Source organism: Telopea speciosissima, chromosome 10 (assembly GCF_018873765.1).
Source record: "Telopea speciosissima isolate NSW1024214 ecotype Mountain lineage chromosome 10, Tspe_v1, whole genome shotgun sequence".
Lineage (NCBI taxonomy): Eukaryota > Viridiplantae > Streptophyta > Magnoliopsida > Proteales > Proteaceae > Telopea > Telopea speciosissima.
The window spans coordinates 35,254,417-35,281,173 of record NC_057925.1 but is presented as its reverse complement, the minus strand read 5'-3'; the positions used below and the strand labels follow the sequence as shown (position 1 = coordinate 35,281,173).

The 26,757-nt window shown below is 38.4% G+C and overlaps 1 protein-coding gene across 2 annotated transcripts; it reads right to left on the bottom strand.

The window, feature by feature from the left end:
• Positions 1-21,340: 21,340 nt before the first annotated feature.
• LOC122644124 (type I inositol polyphosphate 5-phosphatase 10-like) lies at positions 21,341-26,533 on the bottom strand. Of its 2 annotated transcripts, XM_043837728.1 has the most exons (12): positions 26,352-26,533; positions 25,906-26,007; positions 25,627-25,702; positions 24,832-24,894; positions 24,671-24,752; positions 24,451-24,555; positions 23,635-24,133; positions 23,072-23,265; positions 22,800-22,908; positions 22,475-22,623; positions 22,176-22,395; positions 21,341-21,503 (listed from the first exon to the last, which is right to left on the bottom strand). In XM_043837728.1, the coding sequence occupies exons 2-12, from the start codon at positions 25,933-25,935 to the stop codon at positions 21,489-21,491; spliced, it is 1,542 nt and encodes a 513-aa protein (XP_043693663.1). In that variant the 5' UTR covers positions 25,936-26,007; positions 26,352-26,533; the 3' UTR covers positions 21,341-21,488. The 2 variants fall into 2 exon arrangements, with proteins under 2 accessions (XP_043693663.1, XP_043693664.1); XM_043837729.1 differs by lacking the exons at positions 21,341-21,503; positions 25,627-25,702; positions 25,906-26,007; positions 26,352-26,533 and having other exon boundaries at positions 22,037-22,395; positions 24,882-25,002.
• Between the last annotated feature and the right edge of the window lie 224 nt (positions 26,534-26,757).

The window sequence follows — 26,757 nt, the reverse complement described above, 5'->3', positions numbered from 1 at the left end:
CTCAAGTCTTTAAAGAAATGGTGGTAGATTGGTAATCGATTTGGGTGATCCGCTTTGGGTAGGCTAACAAGGCTCAAGAATTTTACGGAGGTGGGCGGACAAACAGCAAAACAAGGCTTAAAGCGTGTTTTCCCAAAAACTTCTATACAAATGAGACGGACCCTATTTATAGGGTTCCCACTCCATAGAGAACTCTCAAGTCTTTAAAGAAATGGTGTGAAAATAGATTGGGTAAGTCAGATTTGGGTGATCCAGACTTTGGGTAGGCTAACAAGGCTCAAGAATTTGTAACTGGAGGTGGGGGCGGACCCCAAAACAGGCAAAACAAGGCTTAAAAAGCGTGTTTTCCCAAAAAACTTCTATACAAATGAGGAACAGGACCCCTATTTATAGGGGTTCCTGCCACTCCACGATGTTGAGGTAGCTATTGTGGCACCGCAATAGTTTTGGATTATGGAGGCGCTGTGGCCGTGGGGCTGTAGTAGTCATCAGAGGCCCCCAGGCTCCACGGTTGTGGTGTACATTGGTGCGCCATGGAAGCCTAGACACAAGCTCTGTTGCCATTGCGCCATTTCGGAACTTCCTTCAGGGGTTTCTTGGTTTGAAAGGTGTCCACAAGAGACGTTTTTAGTCATCCATGTCTGTTGTCGGGAAGGTGACAAAATTCAGCGTCTACAATGACATATGTTCATGAGACCTTAGTAGCTTCCTATAGTTGGTCCTATATTCCGTGCCAGAGGGTAATGATGTGTATTATCATTTGTCTTTAATTCGCTTCCGCATATGTTGTAAACTCTAATTTATAGGATTTGTAACTAATAAGAGTTAATTTTTTATGTATATTATGGATTCACCTTGCGACCTTACAGTCAGCACCCGTGAGGGTGGCACCTTTCCCTTATCACAGGACTGGGGTATCACATTCATCACAAAAGAAGATGAGGCACTGAGTTCCATCGTCTGGCTCAGTGTCGTATATTCACTTCCTCACAACAGAGGGAGGTAAGCCTCCAACTCACTAGAGGGAAGAGTTAAAATCATCACCCTAGCCCAAGAAGGAATAGGGGATGATGCTGCAAAAGATGACAAAGATGAGCTACATAAAGGTCATTATAAAAGAAGATGAAAAACTTTATAAGAAGAAGTAGAGTAAAAAGCTAGCCACATGTGGTATGAGAGAAGTTGCAAGGTTCAACAAGTCCAGGTTCACAGAAAAGGAACTCAGATGGCAGTTACTGTAGTACTATCACCCCTTCCACACCATTTCTCACCTGCATAACATGCTCCGCCCCGAACAACTGGCGATGCCCTTCCATCTGAAGCTACAAAGCATGTACGCAGCAAAGTCAAATATCTGTCCCTAAAAGGAGAAGATGGTCTCGATGACGGAAAAAAAAAAAAGCCTTTTTAGCCCGTTACAACATAATTGCCATCGGAGGAGAGGGAGAGGTCCTTAGAAAACTCTCGAACGATGGAGCATCGTATTGATCGAAGAGTGATCTAAAGAATGTCATATTGATCGAAGAGTGATCCAAACACTAGTCACAACACCAACAAAATAAGAGAAACCCCCACCGGTATGGTGAGACTAAGTCTTCAGAGGGAAACTCAGTATGAATAGCCTTGCCAAAGGATACCTCGAAAGTATGTGCAAAAGAAAATTGATGGCTTTAATAAAAGACTGTCCGAAAAAAGCCTCCAAGAAGAAACACTTGCGGGCTCAAACTTTGAAAAGAAAATTTTTGAAAGCATATGGCACATGGCCAAGCCACTCAACATTTAATCTCAGAAGAAGAAGGCTAAGAGATCTCCACAAATGACCTACTCCCTTACCCCTATTCAGACTTAAGGGAGTGGGGGGACTCTGATATGCATAAATATCACCCACTAATAAGCATCGGACATGTGACATAAAAGATCCACACTTTGCCAAGGATTCGGACTCGTCCACTACTCCGGGAAGGACCCACAACAAATCTGAACCATTCACATTGAAGCCTTTCCATACAAAGCACTTTCCAAGTAGGAAGCTAATTTGATGGCTAATCTAGGAAACCCCTACTACAAAGACTCCCATCGATATCTACCTTATATTCTCTCCCATAAAGAACCAACTTACATTTAAGGATGCCTTCCTAAGCGAGACTATCATGACCATTGTGAGGACAAATAATATGGCGAGGGATCGCCATGTGTCCTCCACCTCATCCCTCTTTGGGGGGGAAAAGAGAGATGAATTGAAATGTATATAGGAGTCGCCACTAGAGGAGGGTCTAGGACCCGGAATTATAAATGTATGACTCTCCTGCATGCGCCCTTCTGGGGACAAATGGTCCGTTGGTCAGGGTACGGGTCAAGTTACGGTTCAGGAAAGGTATTAGGCACCTTAGTCTACCCAGACTTATCAGTCTCTTTATTGCTTGGCAAGGTAGGATTACAACATGATTTTGGGGAAAGAAATAAAATACGACAACAACGAAAATAAGGAGTAATGTACTGACAAAGATGAGGAGACATATCGGGAGGTTTGGCTACAAAACAATGGTTAGTATACAGGAAAGTAAAATTAAAGCCCACAACATGTTAAGCATGCCAATGGCAACTATGGAGAGATGGAATCATATGTGAAAAAACACAGGACATACATGACAAAGGAGTGAGGAAAACACTAAAGACTAAATCCTAAATTGTATGCATAACATGGAGAAGGATTGAGATAAAAAAATAAAAAAAAAACGTAAAGACTAAACATATTCAACATGATGACAATCATATGGGTTGAAAACAAAGATGCATGAGCAGAGTATGCAAAGTATGTAGAGATATATAATCTAATGACCTGAATTAAGATGGGAAAGTCTTAAACTACAAGGGATTGGGATCATAAATTAATGCATGCATGCAAATAGAATACAACATAAAAAGGGCGTGGTGTGGCCTTCATCTAGAGAGATGGGATCACACTCCACCAGAGATGCAAAATGGAATAAAGGGGTAAAAAACTGATAGAACATGATTAGAGACAAAAGAGAGATACTTAGCTAGTTAGAAGAAGATCGAAGATCAGAGATGTGGTGGTTTCCCTTTTGTGACTGAGGAGATTTGTACATGGAGCAAATATCGCCACTTATGATGGCTTCTCTTGTCTCCTTGTATGCAACACTTCTTCACCAAGCACCGAAATCATTGGATAAGTGATTCTAAGTTGTGATTTTTAAGCTTCAAGTGATGGTTACTCAAGAGGCAATAGAGGCAAGGGACTAAGGACCAAGTAGAGGACCAAAGACCAAAGGCTCAAGAGCACTTGAGTAGGGAACTCAACTAGAGCAAGAAAGCAAGGACCAATTGAGTAGTAGGGAATCCAAGGACCATCAACAATGTGAGAGGGTTATATTTATAGATGTAGAGGGGTGTGTGTACTCCCAAATTCGTGCTTGGATACTGGGTTTGATCTGGATCATCGAAAGTAGGTGTCTTTGCATCAACAGTGAGTGTTTAGTCAAGGTTATAACCAATGGGGTGTGGGCAAGTGTTTAGTTTACTTAGGTGAAGTTTCTTAGGGCCTAATGAAGCGAATATATGCATCCAAGTTGCCTGAAATAAGCTTGGTCACGAAAGGAAGTGAAATCGAAGCTAAATGGCAAGTTTGAGCTTCTCGAATTTGTACAGATTCGACAGTGAGTTGGGGTCGAGTCGATATCAAGGAGGGGTTAGGTCGACATCTTGTGACTGTAAATGAACAGTCTTCCACATCGAGGGGGTATTTTTGGATGTTGGTGTGAATTTCTGCATGTCGAGGTAAGTTAGATAGTAGGAATACTTTACTTGACAATGAGAAGGTTTGGCTCGATGTCGATGGAAGGTTAAGTTGATGTCGACTTGGGGTCTTTGAGTGTCGACTTGGACTTCGATGTCGACAGGGAGGATTTGGGCTATTTAGGCCAGGTTCAGTGTTGGGTTAAGCTGGTTCCAAGGGGTTTGGGTCAGGGCTAGCCTTTCTAGGAGATCTTAGAGGACTTGGAGGCTCTCATTTGGGCTCCGACAAGGGGGTTGACGATCGGTAAATGGATTCGGGCAGTGCACATTGATGCTACATCTACAGATACGTCGGTTCTACGCCTTGGAGGGTGCTCATCATCATCATAGGAAACCTCTAGGGGAAAAGACAAAATGAGGTGTCTACAACCACCATATGCAAGGTATAAATATGTGGTAAACCCCATGGGTAAGACTCAAATTCACAACTAGCTATTCTTTGCACTCTTGCTCTACCAATTCTAATCACTATTGCTGCAGAAACTGACTTAGGCATTAGAGAGTCCCCCTGGAGCCACCTTTGATCCTCTCTTTTGTTTCTTGTTTCATCTCTGTAGGCCATTGCAGCGCCACGTCAAGACAGTCCTAGTTTTTGCGGCAACAGTAATAATTAGTTTTTGAAAAAAAATTGCTAATTTGAGTCAGTTGAAAAGTTAATTAACCCAACCTAAATTCAACCCACTTTATTAATGGAGATGAGGAATGGATGCAACTTAAAGGGGAGGATTCAAATTAACCTAAAAAATAAAAATAAAAAGTATATAATAACAAAGGTCAAAGAAGACTACATAACTCTAGATCTCTTGGGGACTCACTCATCACTAGAGGATCTCAGACTCACAATGGAAGCCATCATTTCACACCAACAAGTTTCAAAATTTCAAGTTATCAACCCTCCCTTCTACAAACCTATATATATATATATATATAGGGAGAGGGATAGGCACACAGCCCGTGTGTGGTAAACTAGCAATAGCAGCAATGGGGGTACGGGATGGGGTGTCAACAAGAGGGGTAGCGGGTCATTTCAAAGAGGGAACAGAGAAACAGTGGGCACTAGCTTACGTGACACTGGTGGTATGCCTAATATTTCCTCGACATTTTTCAAGATACAACTCCACTGCCTTCAAAGGAAAAACACAAATGTTCCTCTGGGGTATCCTCTGATACCATGAATGTTTTAAAGATCTAGCATCATCTTACAAGCTTAAATGCTTGGAAAAATCTCTTCATCACATCTCCAATGATGTTCACCATTCTTCATCAACTCCCTTCATCTTCAAAAGATTGGGATTCACATATATATGTGACTAGTATCAAAACTTGATATATTGATACACTTGAGAATGATTTATTGTGGTATCAATATTTTGATTTACTTTTGGCATTAGGTCTCCTTGATCTAAATTTGGCAAAATATTTTGAAGCCTATGTAAGACCATATGCTATGTGAATTATCTGTGCTAAATTTATATAAGATGATGTTGGGGCATTGGCCGTTGGGGTTGTGATTGTTGTCAACATGGTCAGTTGGTCAACACACTCACACAATGGTTCTTGTGTTGCTATGGAAGGTCATTGGCAGATGACATGTGTGGAAGAGCAAAGAGTTGAATGTGTGGGATGACATGGTGAGTGGTAGTATGTAGACATGGCTAAGGAAGGCAGAGATGCTAACAAGCATTTGGATGATGTGTTATGTGAAGCTGAGAACAGATGGGCTTACATGGTTGATCATGGTTTTCAGATGAATCATGCATAAGAAACATGCAATATGGCAGTGGCAATGATAGTGAGATGGTAAAGTTAGCAAGGCATCATGTACAATTGTCAATGTCAATGAAATGGATGGCCTAGTTGGCATAGTTGACAAATGATAGTAGGGCTGATAAAGTCAACATCATGATCATGAGTTGGAAGTGAAAAAATGTGGTTGGCATGATGAGGAGGCAGGTGCAAGTCTTAGTGTGCATGAGGCAATCTGGGTGTTATCAAGATGGGTAGCCAGAAGGTGTCTATTGATGGGATGGAAATGGATATTCGTAAATCCGTATTCGATCCGTGTTCGTATCCGTTTAGGGGAATCCGAATCCGTCCGAAACTAATCGGATACGAATATGATAATCCCCCTATCCAACCAATTATTGTCCGATTCGTTTAACAGTCTGATGGTAATAAAATATCTGAAATATAACTATGTGTTTGTCTATCCTTTTAAGTTACCTCATTGGATTTTGTTATCTTATTTTTATAAATTTATAAGTTAAGATAATGTGATTCTTTTTCTAGATTTGCTATTGGTTTATATATATTGTTTTATGCAATGTGATACATGGAATTACGTATCTGTTAAAAAGTCAAAAGTAAAAAACGTAAGAGAATAAATGACTAAGAAGAGTAGAAGAAAGGGTAATTACTGAACTCTTAAGTCTCAACCCTAACCCTCATCATAAAAACGGTAAATATGTCAACGGATAGTCGAAAAATCGTATTCAATCCGTATGCATATCCATTTAGGAGAACCTATATTCAAAAAATCACTATCCGAAAATTATCCGAATCCGTCCAAAAATCGATAGGATATTATCCAAATCCGTCCGAATATAATCGGATACGAATATGATAATGCCACTATCCGACCGAATTCGATCCGTTTACATCCCTAGTCTATTGTGATCTAGCCCCATCCTTCTCCTTAAAAGGGTTGAAGAATATAGCATTGCCAAAGGTAAGAAGGTATTGGCAAAGGTGTAGGATGCTCTTATGTGTTGAAATCTACATGTTCATGTTATAGCAGTAACTTTGCGGGTTTTTCGGGATTCTTTCTAGTTAGAATTTAGAGTTACTCAAAACAAAAACAAAAAAAATGAATATGTTTGAGTTATCTTTCCAAGAAAATTTTATTTAGGTGAATTTGATAGCGGAGTGGAAAATTATGGCATTATCTTCATGTGTAGTGTGCAATAATTTTTGCACATTAGTTAAGTTCAAGACCCACTTTGAGACCTATGCTCTGCACTTGAATGGTTTATGTATTTATGGAAAATGTATTCCTTTGAGTCCTCTATACATAGGAAAAATAAGGGAAAATTACAAGATTAGGTAAAATCATGTTTTGCTTTACAAAACTAACTACCTTTTTTTTTTTTTTTTTGATGAAATAAAGTGAAATATATAAAGTAAAAACTCAGTAAACAAGAGTCAATGGAGTGGCGCTGGTAGAAGCCACCTCAGAACAGTGATGAACAGTAAAATTCTTAAAATTGTTTGAAACTTCTGCTATACGAAGGAAAAGAGGGAGTAAGTTCCATGGGATGGTGGATGCATCTGGGTTTGAAACCCACGATAGAAGATCTCTGTCCCGCAGCCAAATATGGGTGATAGGTATTCCTTCCTTCTGCGATCTGTCCCAGCCTCATAAAAGCCCATGTAGTGCTGCTTCTTTTGGATCCTGTACATTGATACAACCTGCATCTGTGACAAAACTGTGTCCATCTATCAAAATGTTAAAGGTCTACTTTGCTAAATTAAGTTCAGGTTCATAGAGGCCTGCAACCATTAAACCAGTCATGTTTGTCATGGTGTTAGTGGGCTTCCATAAACTCATAGAAGATAATGGCGTAGAAGAAAAACATGGATATAAAGATGGGGGGGGGGGGGCAGATCCGTAGATCAGATGCCCATTTAGAAACATTCTGAATCACCACCATAGGGTCTGCCTTGGCAGCCTGCATAATCACATTGTTTCTTACAAACCATATAAAATAACAAGTTATAATAAAAATAGAAAATATCCAAATGAGGGACTGCTTGTCGACATCCAATGATGCAAGAAGGGAAGTACACAGATTGAAGAAGGAAGAGCCAGAGAGATGCTCAATTCTTAGTCCAAGCGGATCAGAAGCCCAGATACGTTTAGACCAAGCACATGAAAGGAACAAGTGCCAGATCGATTCATCACTATTGCCACAAAGAACACATGAAGGGTCGACTGGGAGCCATTTCGAAATAGTAGTCCTGACAGGGAGTCCTGCATTCAAGAGACGCCAAAAAAAACTTTAAACCGTGGTTGCAGTTTAAGTTTCCAAATAAACCTCCACCATTTAGAAACCTAGGTAGGTTGGAGGGCAAAATTGAAAATGTAATTGGCAGCCAATTTAACTGAAAACTTTCCATTTTGTGAGAGAGTGCATCTCTAGTCATCAGCATCTTATGAGATGGGAATCTTACGGATGTTATTAATCAAGGTACCATTGAAACATTTTTAGAGCTTATCAATATTCCAAACATTGTCAGAGATAAAATCAGAAATTAGGCATTACCAATAGTTCTGGCAACCATACGTTTTAAGGTAGGAAGGATCTTAGTTACCCCATTCCAGACCCAAGACCCCCTTTTGGCCAGAGTATTGTTGTCAAACAATGAAGATCTAGGATTATATTTGGCCTTGGTGACTCTAGCCCACACTGAATGGGGTTCGGAGACAAGTCTCCAACCTAGTTTCAAGATGAGAGCCTTATTGTAGGTTTCAGACTTTCGCAGACCTAACCCTCCATGGCTCAATGGTCTACAAATATTGCCCCATGCAATAAGGTGACATTTGCGTTTAGAAAAAATGTACAAAATTAGGTTTAGGTTTACAAAACTAGCCAAAATATTCTCCCCCTCCCTCACCTACAATTTTTTACATTTTTACCCCTCTTCTTTCCACCATCACTACCGCCATCATTACCTCTCCTCTCCCCTGCTACCTATCCCGGTTCTTTCTCTAGCTCCACCCCTACCCTGTTCTTCCTCATGCCATCTGTTGCAACATTTAGTTCCTAGCCTCGCAACCCCTCATCTCCCAACACCTCTATAACTCGACCTGTACATTTTACCCTTTGTCTGTTTGTCATCCCTTCTTCTCCATCGACTCCTCCCTGTTGCTTGAAAAATTAGGTCCCATTGTGTCAATAGCTTCTAACTCATCCTTCAAACTCAAGAACTAAGCTTGATTGTGGAGATAATCATCAGCGAGAGAATCCCCATAGGTGGGTAGAATGAAGTCCATATTTTGGTCGGTTGTGACCTGCAGTTCCCAATAAGGAGCAGTAATCCTAAATATCGTCGGTGATGAGAACTGCCATGAAGAAGCTGGTTAAAAGGGAGTGAGCTGCAGATGCAGATCTGAAATGAGTGTTGGTTCGAGAAGGTCAATCCATCAAAATAGTTGGGCATTGTAGAAGCTTTTATACGTTTCTGTTTTTTAATATCTGTAATAGGGCTTTTTGGATGCTCTTCGCTTCTCACCAGAGTTGGGTATTGGAGAAGATGAAGGCCCCTCCAGAAGCAGAGGATGCCCCAGTGATGAGCCTTGAAACTTGTGGAAGCTGACAGTTTTCTATTTGAGTTTCCATCTCGTTTTGGGACCATTGCAGCCGAGTTCCACTCTTTTGTTGATCCCACCCATGAGCTCAGGGCTTCCTAGGCCATCGCTGCAAGCATCAGTCCCCACTCCCCAGCCTCTGCACATTACCCCTGCCTACCGCCTTGTGCATTACTCCTACATATCGTTCCCAAATAGACGAAGAATTTGATCTTAGCCCTTCAACCCAAGAACGTCAATGGCAGTCTCGAGCTCTTCTATGATTCCAACGATGGCAAAGATTGAGACTGAGTAGAAGGCCAAGAACAAGACGAACAACAGAATGGTTGCAGCCACCGATCTGCCCGGAGAGATCCCATATATTTTATCGAGGACATTCCTCTGTGGCAAAATAGAGGGAGACTGGCCGGGGGTTGTCAAATGGGGTGGACCGGTGAGGTTGTAGGGAGGGGAAGGGAAGGCAGGGGTATGGGTAAAATTGTCTAAAATGTAGGTGAGGGAAGGGGATACACAGTTTTGGCTATTTTTGTAAACCAAAACCCAGTTGTATGTATTTTTTGTTAACTAAAACAGTAGGTGGTTAGTTTCGTAAAAAGAAACATGATTTTGCCTAATCTTGTAATTTTTCCAAAAAATAATGGGGTCATTTGGAGTTGCAGATGAAAAAGTTATGATCATTTTCCTGGAGGCACGCAATCCTGCCCCTTTTTTAACTTCGACGATCTTTTGCGGGTCATTCAGCGGACTTCAGTGGCATCGTCCATGCAAGTCAATAGAGAATGCACCTGAGACACATATACAATGGACTTTTGTGGGTTTTGGGTGGACTTCCGCGGCTGGGATAATTCAAAGTAATGTTCTCAGTTTATCAGACTTTAGGTCAATTTTGGAGAATGAACCACGAAGAATTTGAAGAAGGCTATTTTTTTCGAAGCTGTATATTTTTTTAGTTTTCTTTCATATACAAAAAGAATCATCCCAATTGGAGTTATATAAAGGGAGTTATGCCTTTCTGTATGGAGAAAAGGTAATTGTATCAAACTTGCTCCGATCTGAACCAAGTGGTTGAACCATGCATGGGATTAGGGATTTTCTGAGCCTATTTAAAAAAGTTTTGGGGACTTCTTTGATAGTTCCTTTGATATTAAGAAAAGAGAAGAACTAGAAATAAAGGAGAGGAGAGAAGAGGAGAGTCTCCAAGAACATTGACTATGCTTTATTGAAAGGATTCTTCAAGTGAATCAAGCTCTATCAAGGTTATAGATTTGAGAGAAGAAGAAAAAAGGAGAAGGAGAAGAACATAAACCTAGGGCATGTGATTCTTGAGAGAGACTCCTTGTGTGTGCTTGCTCCGACGGATACCATGCTTAGGTTGAGGACAAGCAAAAGACAAGCAAAAGAGGAAGGAAGAAGGTAAAGGAGTGCATCAGTGATTGGAGAAATCCAATCCACACAATCTCACATGTTACACATCGACATAGATAACCCATTTAACAAATCCTCATCTATTGTATTTGATTGTAGATTAGGTGTTTGGAAAATTACCTGAGTCAATATTTGCTTTGTATTTGGACAGATTTGCTTTTATTTTTCACCTTCATTGTAGGGCATAGATATAAGCCTGTTTCTATTATAGGAATTCAGTGAGGGGGGTTTTGAAACTCTACCAACATATTACCTTTTTTGTCCCATTTCTTTAATGATGGGCATGAACATTACACAAACCTATACGGGCCTAAATTGTTTAGAGCTCAAATGGGTTTGTTTTTTGTTGTAACTTGGAATGTAGTGTTGTTAAGCTCTAATGGGCTTAAGTGATGGGTCTTTTGTTACATTATACCCTCTTAGGATTAATGTTATGAGAAGCTGGAATGGGCTTATGGTATATGGACTGGCTTACTGGCTACGAGAGCTTAATAATTATTATTGTTATTTTTGAGCTCATATTGCACTTAAGTGATGTTTAAGGAGGGTTGCACTTTGTGCCTAGCTTGGTGGTTTATAATTTTAAGCCCAAATGGGCTTGAAACTCAAGTGTTGGGTATTGATTTTAAAAACAATAGCTCATTGTGCTAATTATCAAATATGTATGCAATGTTGGGTTTTTGAAACCATATGTGGGGACTTATACATTTGAACCATATAATATTAACTTTGATTTAATATTGAGACTATTTTGGGAGTGTTTTCCCATTGGGTTCAATTACTATCATGTCATAAAGCCCAACCCTTCTACTTAACTTGTTATGCACTAGTTTATCAAACCATTGGCCCAATTGGCAGTATGGACTTGTTTTAGCACTCTTGGGTATTCTCCATTAAATTAAGTAAGATTTAATACTAGAGAATCATCTTGGGGATGAGGAAAGAGTATGTACATGATATGTACATGAGGTGTACAAGAGATGTATACAAGAGTTAAGTACATGACATGTACATATCATTTGTGCATGCGTGGACCAGCGTTCCTGCAAGACTAAGAGGTAAAGAGCATAAGAGAGGTCCAGAGGGGACTCCAGGGGGAGTCTCTGATGCCTAATTTAGTTTTCGAGGTAACAAACAATAAGGATTTGCAGAGTAATGGTGTAAGAAGGGTAAAAGTACTTCATCCCCAACTTGGAGGTTCGGCAATGTATTTATAGGATGATATTGGTGTTCTTATGGGCGGTGCTTCGGATCCTTCGATGGTAGGTTTTCCCTATAAGAAAAATGAATCTCAATAAGAGACTACCATGGAAGGAAATCATCTTTGAGAGTCCCCAAGGGGAAGCCCGGTTTTATCGGAGCTTTCTGAACCTTTGGGAAGAAGAGTCCTGAAGTAACATGGAAGGTGATGGATTTGCGACATGATCCAGATCCTCTACTGCCGAGCTGCCCGGCAGGACCGTGCTGCCCAGACACGGTACTGCACGCAATGACCGCCTTACCCCCACTCGGGCAAGGCGTTTGGGCAGGGGTAAGGCAGACATTGCGTGCAACACCGTGTCTGGGCAGCATGGTCCTGCCGAGTAGCTCAGCAGTAGCGGATCCAAATTGCGACAATTGTGCTCATGCCACGTGGTGATCACTCGCTAGGAGTTAGAATTTACCCGTATCATGTACATAGGATATCCACAGAAGATGTACAATGGTAATTGATGGGATTATTTTTTAATGTGAATAGCTGTGTACATGAGATGTACACATGTTATGTGGTTACATATAATTAAATTTACTAAGTGTTAGTAAATTATAAATGTGGTTTTGTAAGAGTTAATTTCCACATAAAGTGAAATAGAAAGATCAGATGCATGGAGTGTTTGGTGGTTATGGGATCTAAAAATGAATTATGTGAATGGATTATTTTGTGGATGCCATGCATTTTTGTGAGTGTATTATTTCTTCTCTCTCTCTCTTTCTCTCCATCTTTTTTACAAACTTTTGTACTCCCCTGGGGTAGCCTAATTGGTGGGTAGATTTCCCAAGGTTTCTTTAATTTTATTATGAGATTATTAGATATGTTGGTTGAGAGTAGATCAATGGCGATGATCGTGAGATGATCATGAGATGATCGGAGAGGTGGGTTGAGAGTAGATTGATGGTGATGATCGTGAGACGATCAGAGACGATGATCGCGTTGTGGATCACCTGGATGAAGCGATAGGATTTTGATGGAACTTTTTTATTTTTTATTTTCAATGTAATCGTTATTTTTTTTTTAATTTGCATTTGCATTACCACTTAACGTTACAAATGTCACTCCCACCCATTATGGAATCAAATTGAACTTTCATGTAATGAAAAGTTAATTTGACTCTGGATGTCATCCAATAACCATTAAGGTTAATTAATAACATGTGATGTATGTTTAATTGAAGATGTTGAATGTATGCTTCATTACATGTGATGCGTTAATTTATACATGCCATGTGATGAACCAAATTACTATCGACCAGTGAAAGGATGACATGTGGAAAACATCAGATTTGAGGCTGACCCAAGCTGATCATCCATCCAACTCATCATACCCGTCAAATGTTGGGCCGACCCGATCTGACCTAAGTCGACCATCTAATTATCCATCCAAGTCATCATACCAGTCAAATGCCGGGCCGACCCGATCTGACCTAAGTCGACCATCTAATTATCCATCTAAGTCATCATACTAGTCAAATGCCGGGCCGACCCGATCTGACCTGAGCAGACCTTCAGATCATCCATCTAGCTCATTACAACTATCAGATTCTAGGCCGACCCGATGCCATGCCAACCCAATGCTAGACCAACCCGAGCCGACAATCAAGCTAAGGACAGAATCACTTCACCCACATCATGCATCTTGCATGACCCAAGGTCATGCTTTTCATATGACTCTTTGTGACAGGTGTCCGCACCAGAAGACCTCCACCTATACAAATGGGAGACCAAAACAACAGTCTAACACTGATGAAAGGCCTACACCGATCCATCATCCAAACTCTATAAATAGCGCATTTTCTCTACTTGAGATTATCTGTTGCAAGAGGTCTACTTAGGCATCGAAGCTATTCCGTCGGCTCAAGTCGGCACTCCTTAGCCTCTTATGTTCTTCTGTGCAGGTCAGCTCAGCCACAGGAGAGTTTGGGTCAAATCTTGCCGCAACACGATGTAAATTTAGTTTAATTTGCTTGTGATATATGTATGTATGGGGATATGATATATGATTCATGGTGATGCAATGAATGTCAATATGTTTGATATGTATGTATGTCAATGCGAATGATTGTGTGTTCCCAATTCCCTCATAACAAAGCAAGTGCAATATGGAAAACCCTAACTAGTGGGATTCCCATAGTCTCCAGTAGTCGGTGGGTATACAGGTCTTGTTGACTACTCTTGCAGATGCCGATAGGATAATTCTTGAGTAGATTAATGGGACGATCTACAACATCTCCTATGAGATAGGAATCAGACATGGTTAGTGGGAGGTGCACTGCGATAGTGGGCGCTAACCCACAATACAATAATTTACTCTGAGACAACAGGTATATATTTTACCTGAGTATGTGTCAGTTGATAGGAATGGGCAGGGCACTCAGATGACAAAAATTATTGGAATTCTTTATGAGGAACGCAATCAATCCAGTCAACCAACACGTGCACAACGAACTCCAATAGGCTAAGTTGTACATATAAGGATTAAATTGTTTTGATTCATGCCCCAAAGCTTTGAGGGAAGCTTAAGGTGTGAGGAACCATTGATTGAGCTTTGCCCACTTGTGTTCAAGGGTTTATATATGCAGATTAATAGTACATTATTGAACTTTTGATCATCACAACCCACTAATTATTTTAATGTATGAAGAACAAACAAGATCTCGTCCCTCGTTACAAGCTTGTACACACGCTTCTAAGACTATTTGATTAGCTACGACACCTAGGGCATTTGATTTAAGTTGTTTAGACTAGACAAGTGTCTGTTCATTTTTACAGTTGAGCAAATTGGATTTATCCTAAAAGTTGATTCTCTTTCTCTAGTTAATTTTATGATACCATTCAGAAATTACCAAGGATATGGGCATGATGAGGACGCTAAAGGAGATGTTTGATGAGAAAACTCAAAATGCTCATTGATCATCAACTAAGGTCTCTCATATGCCCAAGATGATTGAAGGTTCTTCAATTCTTGATCATGTCATTATAAGAATAGGTCACTATATGGGATTAGAATCCCTTAAGTCAGTCATGGATGTTTAATTTATTATGTCTTAGCTATGCCACCGATTACATCTAATGTAAATGGTGGTGTTGAATTTTGAGAAAATCAGGGCAATAGTAATGGTGGCTGTAGTTTTCTCTTCAAGTTCTATGTCGAATGGCAAGAATAAGAAGAACCAACGTGTGGGTGAGAACCATGAAATTAAGTATAAAGAAACAGAACGATACAAGGAATCGTCAACTTTATCCAGCTACTTTTAGAAAGTAATTGAATGAAGGTATTCACAAAATACTTGCCCTATTTGAACCTAATGTGTTGATGTGACCAACAACGGCATGATATGTGGACTCCAATTCCATCATGCATGCCTACATAATTGTAAGGTTTAAATGCAATATGGATGTTTCGTAGAAGTTAAATTCATTTTCTAACTGGGACAGGAGCTATTACCATATTGATGGTAATGGAAACTTTTGTTTGTGTTCTTGATGATTTCACACACTTTTGTACTTCACATAAGGTCACATAGAGTTCATGGAACTTGTAAGTTGATGAAGGTAAACCTTCAGATTGTCTAAAACAAAATCTGTTGTCAACCTACGATTCCTGTTTACAAGGAAATATAATGGAGAAGCCTTTTACCTAAAATTCTGGTGAACCACTTATAATTTGGAGTTATTCAAACTAATGCAGATGATCCAGTAAATACACTTACCCAACAAGGGTATGAGTGTTTACTATTGACTAGATCAAGTAGGAGTGTTTGTTGGATATTTGGGATTACCTAAGTGGTATAAGATCTCTTCTCTTTTGAGATGCCCAGAGAGGATATGATAGGACTCTCCTCTATCCTCTGCTTATAATGCCATCTAATGTCAGAATTGGAAAGATTGGATAACCAATCTCCCCAATCATTAACACTATACATATTAATGATGGTAGTGCAAATCTGAAAATTGAAAACTTGCAAGCTCCTCTTTTAACAGTGTATTAATTTGAAAGCATTCGGTGAGTCAAACCTAAAAAACTAAGAAAGTGAGTAAATTCAAAGAAAAACGATCAAAGTAATGACCTAAAAAAGATTGTTGAGAAAAGTTGTTGTAGATGTTGTCATTGTTGTCAACACAGTCGACACAATCTAAAGTAGTTGGATAGATTGTTGACGTTGAAGTTTTATCTTTAGTAATAAAGTAATCAAATTTTTAACAAATTAAAGAAGTGCAGCAACCTGCCCAAATTCGATGTGGAATTAACATTGTTCGACTTTGAATAAAGGATCATCGCTTCAGAACATGAGGTGCTCGAGGCACGCTGATGTCGACATGGAGAATGCCTTGTGTCGAATGGCGCTTCTAAAAAACTCGACAATCATCAAATTTTGTTCGACAGCAAAAGCAGTAGAGTCAAAATTTGATAAAGGGAGGTCGATAGTCACTAAACATCTATAACATATCAAATAATGTGCAACTAGAGTTGATATGCATGGCTGAAGAACTCAATGGCAAAAAGTTTTTGTTTGACATAAAGAAAGGTCAAGTTGTTGTAAAAGAGGAGACAATCAACTCATGCTCGCCATCGAACAAGTTGCATCACATATCGAAAGTGGCTACATGTGATCGATTTTTCTTAAGTCCTTGAAGGCTATTTAAGATAGTGGTTAAGACTACGAAAATAAAAGAGACTATTCCCACTCAAGAAAGTTGAAGAGAGGTGAAACTCCCAAGTCAAGAAGCCTTAAAATATTTTCTCAAACCATTCATTAATTATGCACCATTTGAGAGGGGATTATTCAATCTTTAAAAGGGTTTATCAAGGGTTTGTGAAGAAATGAGAAGAGAGGCCACACAATAAAACTAGGGTTTGTGAAGAATGCTCAAAGAAGGTTTTGCTTGCTCAAGATCTTTGGTAGAAGTCCTACATGTGCGAAGTTGAAGCTTGGAAGTAGGAGAAGAGAATGAAAAACAACATTGATTGTAGGTAACCCTTAAATTTTCATTTTCCCATTTGTATGTGGTTAAGATTGTAGACCAGATGTTTGATGAAAAGCCACAGTCAATATTTTGGTTTTATTGTTGACATTTGTTCATGTCATTTGATTTATATATTATTTCTATCTAGTGGAAGCTTGATAAGGGAATGGGTGTTTCACTGTAGTGGGTGCTAGAATAATTAGGGTTTGACGCTCCTTGTGGTAGGTACCCCTAAATAGTATATCATGCACTATATCTAGGTTAGATTTGGGTTGTAGCCCAAGTAGTCATTTACATCATGAACGTAGTCATATTGGAAAACCACATATGTCTTGCCTAGTGATTATTTTTTTATTCAATTGTTTTGTCTATGGTTGTTTGCTTGTATTGTGGATGTTTTTGTGAATGTATGGAAGATTCACCGACATGAAGCATTGATAGTGTCATCTTCGGGAAAGATTCTGTTAATGACACTGAGTTCATCCACATTTAGTGGCCAGATCATTTAGTTCAACAATTGGAATAAGAGCCTGGTGCTAGCATTAGATTAGTCAGTTGTTGGTAGATTCTTGGGAATTGAAATGGCATCAAGTGAAGGGTTTGCATCCAACAAAGCTCCACTATTTGATGGTTTAAATTATTCATTCTACAGGTTAAGGATGGAGACCCATCTCGTTGAGGTATGATGTTTGGAACTTAGTTGTGAGTGGCTACACCCCACCTACTACAACCCCTAAGATGCAACTGAGAAAAAGAAGTTTGAGTATGATTCAAAGGCTAAGAACGCAATCATAAGTGGGCATGTGGATAGTAAACTTGTCAAGGTCATGGGCTACAAAACGTCCAAAGAGATATGAGACAAGCTTAGAAGCATCCATGAAGGTGATGCCAAGATTAAGAAGGGAAAGCTTAAGTCTCACCGAGCACGACATGGGAGCTTGAAGATGAATGATAAGGAGAACATAGAAGTTACATGTTAAGGGTTAATGAGGTTGTAACTGTTATCAGAGGACTTGGGGAAGAATTAAAGATTCAGTGATAATGAAGAAGGTACTTAAACCCTTACCTCCCAAATTTGACTCCAATGTCTTAGCCATTAAAGAGAAAGTCGTTTGAGGTGGCATGATCATGTTCAATGGAGACTTTTGAATGCACCTAGTATAGAGGAGTGATTTGATTCAAATTGGAAGGAACTAAAAGAGCTACGGGTAGACCTAAAATGAAATAAAGGGAAGTGGTGAGGAAAGACATGCATATCTTAGGACTTGTATCAAGTATGACCTTGAATAGATCTGATTGGAGAGCAAGGATCCATATAGCTGACCCCATTTAGTTGGGATAAGGCTAAGTTGTTTATTTTGTTTTTGTCTTAGCCATTGAAGAGGGTAGGGACTTGGATGTGTTCAGCATAGATGAGATGCATGAATCTCTAACAGCTTATGAGTTGAGGATTGGTGAAACCAAACCCACTAACAAGGAAGCAGCTTTCAAGGTTATAAAAATAAAAAATCCAAATAACAGTTTGATGATGAGTAGTGATGATGAGATGGAAGCCAACTTCATCAAGATGTTGAAAAGGGGCAAAGATAAGTACTGAGGGAAGTTACCTTTCAAGTTCTTCAACTGTGGAGGTGTAAGACACTTTGTTGCAAACCGTGCATTCAAAGGGGGAAAAAATCAAGAGGAAGAAGATACCTTTGAAGAAAGCACTTATAGAAGAAAAACAACCTTCAAGAAAGGTAAGAAGATAGGTAGTGTTTGTTTTCCTACATTTATCATCGTTGGTATTGAGGAGTATTGTATTTTTGGGAATCAATATATTATTTTTGTGAGTTACTTAATCTAAGAATAGGTTATTTCTCTTGATACTTGGTAGTCCCTAGTTTGACTAGAGAGGATTGTAATCTTATTATTTCTCATAGTGAACGTTTTATCTGGATTAGATCCATTGGTTTTTCTATTTTACATTGGCTCTGTTTGTTTCGGTGTAAAATTTTACCTACTTGAAAATTTTCACTTCAAAAAATTTGATTTATAAAATTTTACACGCATAAAAGTTTTCCAATGCTTTTTTTTTATGGAAACAAACGTTGGAAAACTTTTCAACATATAAAATTTTACATTTATAAAGTAAAATTTACTGTGGAAATTTTTCTAGGTAAAATTTTACTCCAAAACAAACGGAGCCATTGGAAAGATTTCTCACGTCTTTTTTTTTATGATTTTGCTTGAATTTGATTTATCTATATTATTGATTTTGCACATATTTTATTGTTGTGTGTCTCCATTAATTTGTGCATGTAAAAAGGGTTTGTTTTTCCCAACATTTTCTCTATCTTTTCTGATTTTGGTATATTATTTTGTGATGTCCCAAGAGTTTATTATGTTGTTGTAGTCTCTTGTCTTGCTATTATAAAAATTTAGCATTGAGTTGCAAATTAATTTATCACTGTTTTGTGTTTTGGAGTGTTAAGTAAATTTGTAGCACATTGACAATAATAGGTTCATTTCAAACTTTGATTTCTTTCTATTTTTTTTTTTTTTATTGCATGTTTTCAATGTTAGGTAGGTCTTGGGGTTGTTTTGGTTTCTTATGCATTAACACATTTTTTTGTTGCGTTAGTATGATAGATTTAGTATTTTTTGAACTTTATATCTGTTATTTTTAGAATAGTTTCATGCCTATTTAAAGATCCTCTTGAAGTGTTAATTTTTTATTTTAATTTCTAATGGTTTCAGTAATTTTAAGCAAAAATTTTTTTATGGTATAATTTGTTTATTATTAATTGACCACTACTGTTTTTGGTGTTCATTTTCTTTTCTCTTGTTTAATTATTATTCTCCCTCATTAGTATATTGTTTAGTTATTTGAAGACTGGTTTTGGATTGGGTGCCTAAGACCTTCTCAACCCCCCCCCCACCCCCCAAACAAACCCATAACTTGACCCAAAACCATCTGGTTGGACTGGTTTTATATTAGTCTATATGGTTTAAATTGGGTCCTAGACTGTCATCTTGGTAGTAACTTTGAGCTAATATTTCTTGAAAGCAGGCACAGATCTTGAAAAGTCACTGCTCTCAGCTAGCTCATAGCAAAGTTGGGGAATTGGGTAAGGGAAGTGAGCCCAAATCCCACCTCTTTTCCTTGGGCCTTGTTTTAGGTCTAGATAACTACTTTTGGCCTTTTTTTTTTTTTTGGTGCTAGAATTTAGCCCACTAGGGGCCAGGACAATAGACCCACAAGGGGCCAGGAGGGGCCCACGAAAGACCAACACTTATTCCAGAAAAGACCTGACTTACTGTAGGCGATAGGGGAGGAGGGGTCTCGAACTCGAGACCAACATACCCCAGGCACCACTACGACCAGTGGTCCCAACCATCAGTCCAAGACTGATGTCGCTCACATCGGTTCCCTACATAACATATTACATTCCCCTCGCTAGATATTTCTTAGAGCAGAAGCTTTTGATATTATTACTGAGTTTAGCAAGAGAAGTCATGTAAAATGGGACTTGTTCAGGTTTGTAGTGATCTGGTACTTGTGAAGCTGCTCAATCACATGCTTTCCTAGTTATATAATTATATATCTATGCACTCTTGAAGCCTAAAATCAGTAAACCATAACAAACACTTTGTTTCAAATTCGTTCAATTCTGTGAGACTGTTACATGCTTTCATCCAATATACATCAGTTTTTTTATTTCAAGAACAGCAAACAAAGAATGACAGTAAATGAGAAAATTAACACAATATGAATTTTTTTAGTCCTATTCTTTGTCCATCTGGGGTTTGGATTTCTTGTGGTACCCCAAAGAATATTAGTCACTGCCTTTCTACTAAAGACTTTGCCTGGACCTGCAAAGAGCATGCAAAGGAAAAAAGCTTAACCAGTATAATTTTATTAACCCAATGAAAACAAATAGTGTGATGAAAACAGATATTTGAATTCTCCCTTTCATGGTGGTTTCCATTCTAGGACAACTCAAACTTGATCAAACACTTCTAGTTTCCTACTTGCCATGTGAAATGATGATGTAGACAATTCGAATCATCCATCAATAGGGGTCTCTGGACTGCCATTGGCCACATGTTGCCGTTCCATGTTGCCCACTATGTAATTGGGTAATTACCCTTTAACAGCAGCTTTTGAAGTTTCAAAATTTCAGTTAAAAAATGTTCCACATAAGAGTCTTAACTTCAGCCAAATGTAGAAGTCTATGTGTCTATTTATGTATGTAACTTCCTAGTGGGATTTAATTCAAACATTATCCTTCTGTCCTAGTTCAGGCAGTGAACCAATGATTTAGTAATCAAAAGACTCTGAAGTACACCTTCTATTACTAATGATCTTGATTCAATTCCAGGGACTTCAGATCCCTATGTTGGAACCTTTATCAGTCATTAGAAATTGACCACTACAACTTGGATTTAGTTGTTAGCAGACCATAAATTTAGGCTGATGCTCTCTAACTAGGTAAGGGATCTTGTATTTTGTAACTTTGGTTTGTATTTTTAAGAAAATATGGTACAGAAAATCAATACCTGTCACATGTTAGAACAATATGCTGTACAGGTTGAATAATGACCCACAACATTTCTGTGCTCTTCCTCTTAGAGGCATTCTTCAATCAGAAAATTTCTATTTATATGGCTAATCCTATTGGTTTACCACCTGCAACGAAAATGGGAAAAGGGATAAAAAGCTCATGTGAAATTCACAGTTCTATAATCACAAATAAAAAGAAAAGATGCTTTAAAATGCATTAACAGAACCCCAAGGGGGTATGGCTCAGTTGGCAAGGACCAACACCTCACAATTAAAAGGTCATGAGTTCAACTCTAATTGGGGCCTATCTATAAAAACAATGCATTAATAGAGCTTCAAATGGTTGTATGAGGAGAATCCAGAAAACAGAGTTGGCAGCTAGGATATATTGAAATAAATGATCTGTTTAGGCTTGCCTTTAATTTTAGACCATTTAATGATATATGATCTATATGAAACTCTTGAAGTGGTTTGACCTTCAATAAACCCTTGGAATAGCCAATCGAAACCATTATGTGGTAACTTTTTCTTTGGATGATTCACATGATTTTATGTATGTTCAATGCATGGAAATCAACCTATACCCTTTAAATTATGCTGTGAAAGAACCTTTTGTTTTATCTTCCCCACCAATCAAATGTAACTAATAGGTCATAACTCCATTCATAAGACCCTTTTCCGTCTCTGGTGGGTGTAAAGTCATCCACATGTAGGAGTTCCATCCCTAAATTCTTCTTTTTATGTAGTCATAAAGACTACTATGTAGATTGTATAGCTACTGTTTGTGCATGAACTTACATACTGATTATGTAAATATCTTGCTGGAGTTGGAGGTAAGAGCCCTTCAATTTCAATTGTAATGTCAGAGCCAGATACTTCTTTCTTTGATTTTCCATCAACAACTGCAACCTGCACCTCAAAAACTGCACAAACTGGCCTGTGATCGGAAAACCTTGACTCCCCACGTATGTAGGATAGTTGCTGTATCCCATTCCCATGCCATAGTATTCTATCACACCTGCAACAGTTGTAACTACTTAGATTTTCTCCAGGTATGATTCTGTGTTTTGAGAGGATAAAATAGTATCATAACATACCATGCAGGAGTTCTCCTTTTCTTCTTTGATGTTACAGTATCTCCAGCATAGGCATCTGAGTTATTGGAGTATTTGTATGTTGGAGGGAAGTAGATTTTCCCCTCCTTCCACCCTTCAAACACTCGCCCCGCTTCCCGTTCAATCTTGAGCTATAAGAAATAATAGACATGGCATCAATACATTATTGAAGACCTTAATCAGTAGGAGTTTAGAAATTTAGTGTTTAGAAAATCATTGATATCCAGGTACAAGAAAACTAGAAAAGTAGAACCATGTTCAGAACTTTCAGTCCTATCAATTTAGAGATTGGATACAATATAACCACCTGATCCTTCTCAAGAAGGGCATCCCAATCATTGTTTTCCAGAAGTTTTCGGGTTTCTGAGTAGCTCAAAGCAATCCGGTAATTCAAGTCCCCTAACCAAATTACCCGACTGGCACAGTCCCCCACACCCCCCCCCCCCCCCCCAAAAAAAAAGAAATAGCATCAGTTCAGAAGGCCCAGTATGGGTATAGAGGCTTAGCGATACAAATTCTTCGATAGATTCAAGATCAACACACACACACAAACATTTTGATGGGGACAGAAATACGTACTCATGTTCTATAATTTTCTCAGGGATCCTTTGACAGGGTGCTCTACAGATTTTTCGAAATTGGGTGTTTTTCAGTATCTCTATGACATCAGAATTTCTTCTAAGCTCATCTCCTTCTTTCTCTCCAGAAGCCAGGTGGCTGCAGACAAAGCAGAAGCTTGTTTGGTGCACAGACAAGCTAACAGAGATACACCCCTGCAACCAAAGAACAGTAGGATGAGAGCATAGAAAGAGAGTTTCACATTTGACTATAATAATCTTAAAGCTATTGAATGTTTGTGTGTGATTATACAATGAGAAGAGCTAAGGAATATGGTGAAAACACATTATGTCGGTAACTTCACAATCTATTCTAATTTTCATTGCATCTGTTGTTTTGATGTTGATCCTCACCATTACAGGAAGGATTAGACAACCTTTGTCCTGCTCATGAGATCTGCAAAACTTGTTTAAGAGGAAAAGAAACTGAAGGGATAGTTGCAATTTAGTTTCATATGAAGCTATCTTCACTTCTGGGTCAAAGATATGTCAACACATTTATATAGCAATAAAATGAATATGTACCTTGTTTCCAAGGTACCCCAATATCCCACGCCCAACACAGGAGAGTCTCAAATGTCCAATGTGCTGGACAAGTTCCTTCTTTGCCCAAACAGTGACAAAAATTCCCACCATCTGCTTGCTGGCTATGAGGCTATACTTCAGCTGGTTAGTGGTGATCCCTGTCATCACGAAACTACTTGAACCATCGTCTTCTTCGGAAGAAGAATCATCTTCATAAATATAAGATTCTTGGCATCCAAAACAGGAGTCTTTACTATTTTTTTTTTCCAAATCAGAAGGGCAATTACAAATCTTGAGGCGTCTTCCCTTCTCTGTCCTGAAGCTTTTACTAACTTTTTTAAGAGAAGGCTTTTGGAAGAACAGTAGACCACCATTGGCCTTCAAATCTTTGGAAGTTTTATTCAGGGACTGGTTGATGAGAGCTAGCCATTTTGCTGCTGGTTCATTGTCTTCTATAACTAGCACATTTCCAGCATTTAAGGGTACTATTTCCTGAAAACTGATTTCCAAAGAAGAACACAACCAAAGTAAATCACTGCCCAATCTGAAGTTCTGTATTTTTATTTGCATCAATATGAAAGCAATATCTAATTAAAAAAAGAAATATGCTGAATCCAACAAACTTTAAGAGGCGCAAAAAAGGTGAACTTTTTGAGAGCTAGTTTTAATTTGGTAGTAAAAAAACTACAATTTAAACATGGAAAAACATCAGGTTGCATGATAAGTTGGAATATGATTGATTTCATACAATTCAGCTACATTAGAGTGAAGTAAATCTACAACCACAAGCCTATTTTAGCAAAAAACAATCCATACCCTAAAACATAAATGTCTGATGGATCCTCCACTTGAAGAAAATTGTCAAGATTCAGGTCACTGTGAGGGGATTTTCCACCTACATTCCAAGTTGCTACAAAAACGCTGAAGAAAAAGAACGAGGATAAAATTTAGAAGAAAAAAAAAAGGTATAAGTTGAACATAAAGCCATTTCAGATGCAAGAGGACTCATAGAGGAATATCAACACCCTCAAAATACCGTAAGGTTTGAGAATCTAAAACATTTTCCGTTGGACATTGGTGGCTTCTGAATTTCAAATTCCCAAGCCTTGAAGTAGATTCTGCAATTAAACAAAAAGTGAAAGAGAGAAGGAAAAAGACAAACAGAAGATTACTACAGGATAATACAGAAATCTCTACCTGAAAAGCTTTTCCTGATGGCTGTATGTGTGGCTGAAAAAGGTGTGAACCTTTCAAACTCCACTGTTTGTTTTTCACAGGAAACATCAATTTAAATTCAGAAGCAGAGCTAGAGAAGATGGAACAGAAACAGAGGAGATAACTAATCTTTTCCATTTTATTTTAGTTAGAAAGACATATAGGAGAAGAAGAAAACTATTAAGTACCATTCTTGCATTCCAAGTTAACACAGATAAAGTGCCAAAAATGTTGCGCTATTTTCGTTTTCATCTAAACTTGGTGTTTTCTTCCTTCTATTTCTTTTTTTTTTTTTGTCCTATTCTACATCTGAAAGGGGACAAATCATTTTGTCACTCAAAGAAAAAGATGACAATTTCTTCAATAAACAAAGCTGGGGCCAATTTAACTAGGTTTTAGAACTGAGATGGATCACTGTGACCAGTAGACATGGAAGAGTTTTCATTTTCATAGAAGCCAAAGCACGAAAGATAAAAGCTCCTCTCAGTTTCAGATAAACCAAACAGTTGCTCATATTTCTTCCCATTAATCAGTTCATATTTTGGTCCAAAAAAAATCCCTGATTCACACATATCCGGAAGACCAGTTCTTCCCAAACAGAAAAGGACCTCTTTTTAACCAGGAAAACTCAAATCTGTATCATGGGCGCAAGGTGGAGAGGGGGAAACAAAGAAATTGAAGAAGAAACTTTGTCATGTACCCAAATAAACCATGATTTTTGTTGGATTTAAGAGGAGGACAACATCAATCGAGAAGATAAAAGTCTCTAATACTCACCAGAGGAATCAGTGTAGTCTTCCATCTTCTTCCTTCCTTTCTTCTCCGATGTTCCAAAGATTTTTGGTAAATGAAACTGAAAGAAACATAAAAAGCAAAACTTGTGATTAGTTCAATTTAATGAAATTTGATTAAACCGAGTAAATGTTCCCAAGTTATGATTCGTTCAAAAGTCGAACAGAATAAATAAAGAATGAAATTAAAGCCATGAACGAGAACGGAGAAAAGAATCTTCCAGGCATTAGAATCAAAAGAAATGAAAAAAGAGAATCACCAAACCTGTTTCCTTTCGTCACTCCCAAGCGTCATCTCTTTAATGCCCAGATGCCAAAAAAATATATATATATCTCAAATCAACCCAAATGGTGCCAACCTAGAATCCTGTTACATCCACAAAAAGAAATAAGGGCCAGAAAAAAAAAAGGCTAATTTCCTTCTCATTCAAATTCTTAAAAACCAGACAAAGAAGCAAAAGCCATTTACCCAAAAAAAAAAAACACCAAAAGCTCAATAAGAGCTGAAAAGATAAACAGAGAAGAAAGAAGGTCCACATGAATGATATGGAATCTAGCAGACACCCATTTGTAAAAGTGACGAAAACCCATTAACCAAAACCAACAAAAACTTAAAAACCCAGTGAAATTTGTAAGTTAGACAAGACCAAGTGGCACACATTTTGTTCCCAAAACAGAGAAATTAAAAACTGAGAAAGAATTAGAAGAAACCTGCAACATTTGATGTCTAAGACTCCATTTTCTCTCTCCCTTAAAGATCGAATTCTTCAATTAAAAGTTGAAGGTTCCATTCTAAGTAGAAGATTTCACGCGTAAAGATTTCAGCTTTTTGGTGAAAATCATGAAAAGGAACAATGTGGGGAGCAGTCAACTGTTTTGGAACTTCTGGGACTTCTAAACCATTTCTTCCCCACCAACTCTAAAATCCTTAGGAAACCCCATTATCTCGTCTGGGCTCTCCTTGTTTTCTTCTCCAGGGGGGCTTCTAAACTATTTTATTATTTTACATCGACAATCTCTCTTGTGGGAGTTTGATTCTGAGATTTTACATTTTTTGTTGACTTCTTGGTTCTAATTCTATTCCTTTTTTGGGTGGTTACAGAAAACCCAGCTTTTC

What these genes read in the sequence shown, in the direction of transcription:
- LOC122644124 (XM_043837728.1), bottom strand. Translation starts at nt 25,935, where the DNA reads ATGACGCTTGGGAGTGACGAAAGGAAACAG. An exon ending in AGACTACACTGATTCCTCTG is followed by an intron (nt 24,895 to 25,626) that starts GTGAGTATTAGA and finishes AAAAACAAACAG; the next exon opens with TGGAGTTTGAAAGGTTCACA. An exon ending in GAGAAAATTATAGAACATGA is followed by an intron (nt 22,909 to 23,071) that starts GTACGTATTTCT and finishes GGACTGTGCCAG; the next exon opens with TCGGGTAATTTGGTTAGGGG.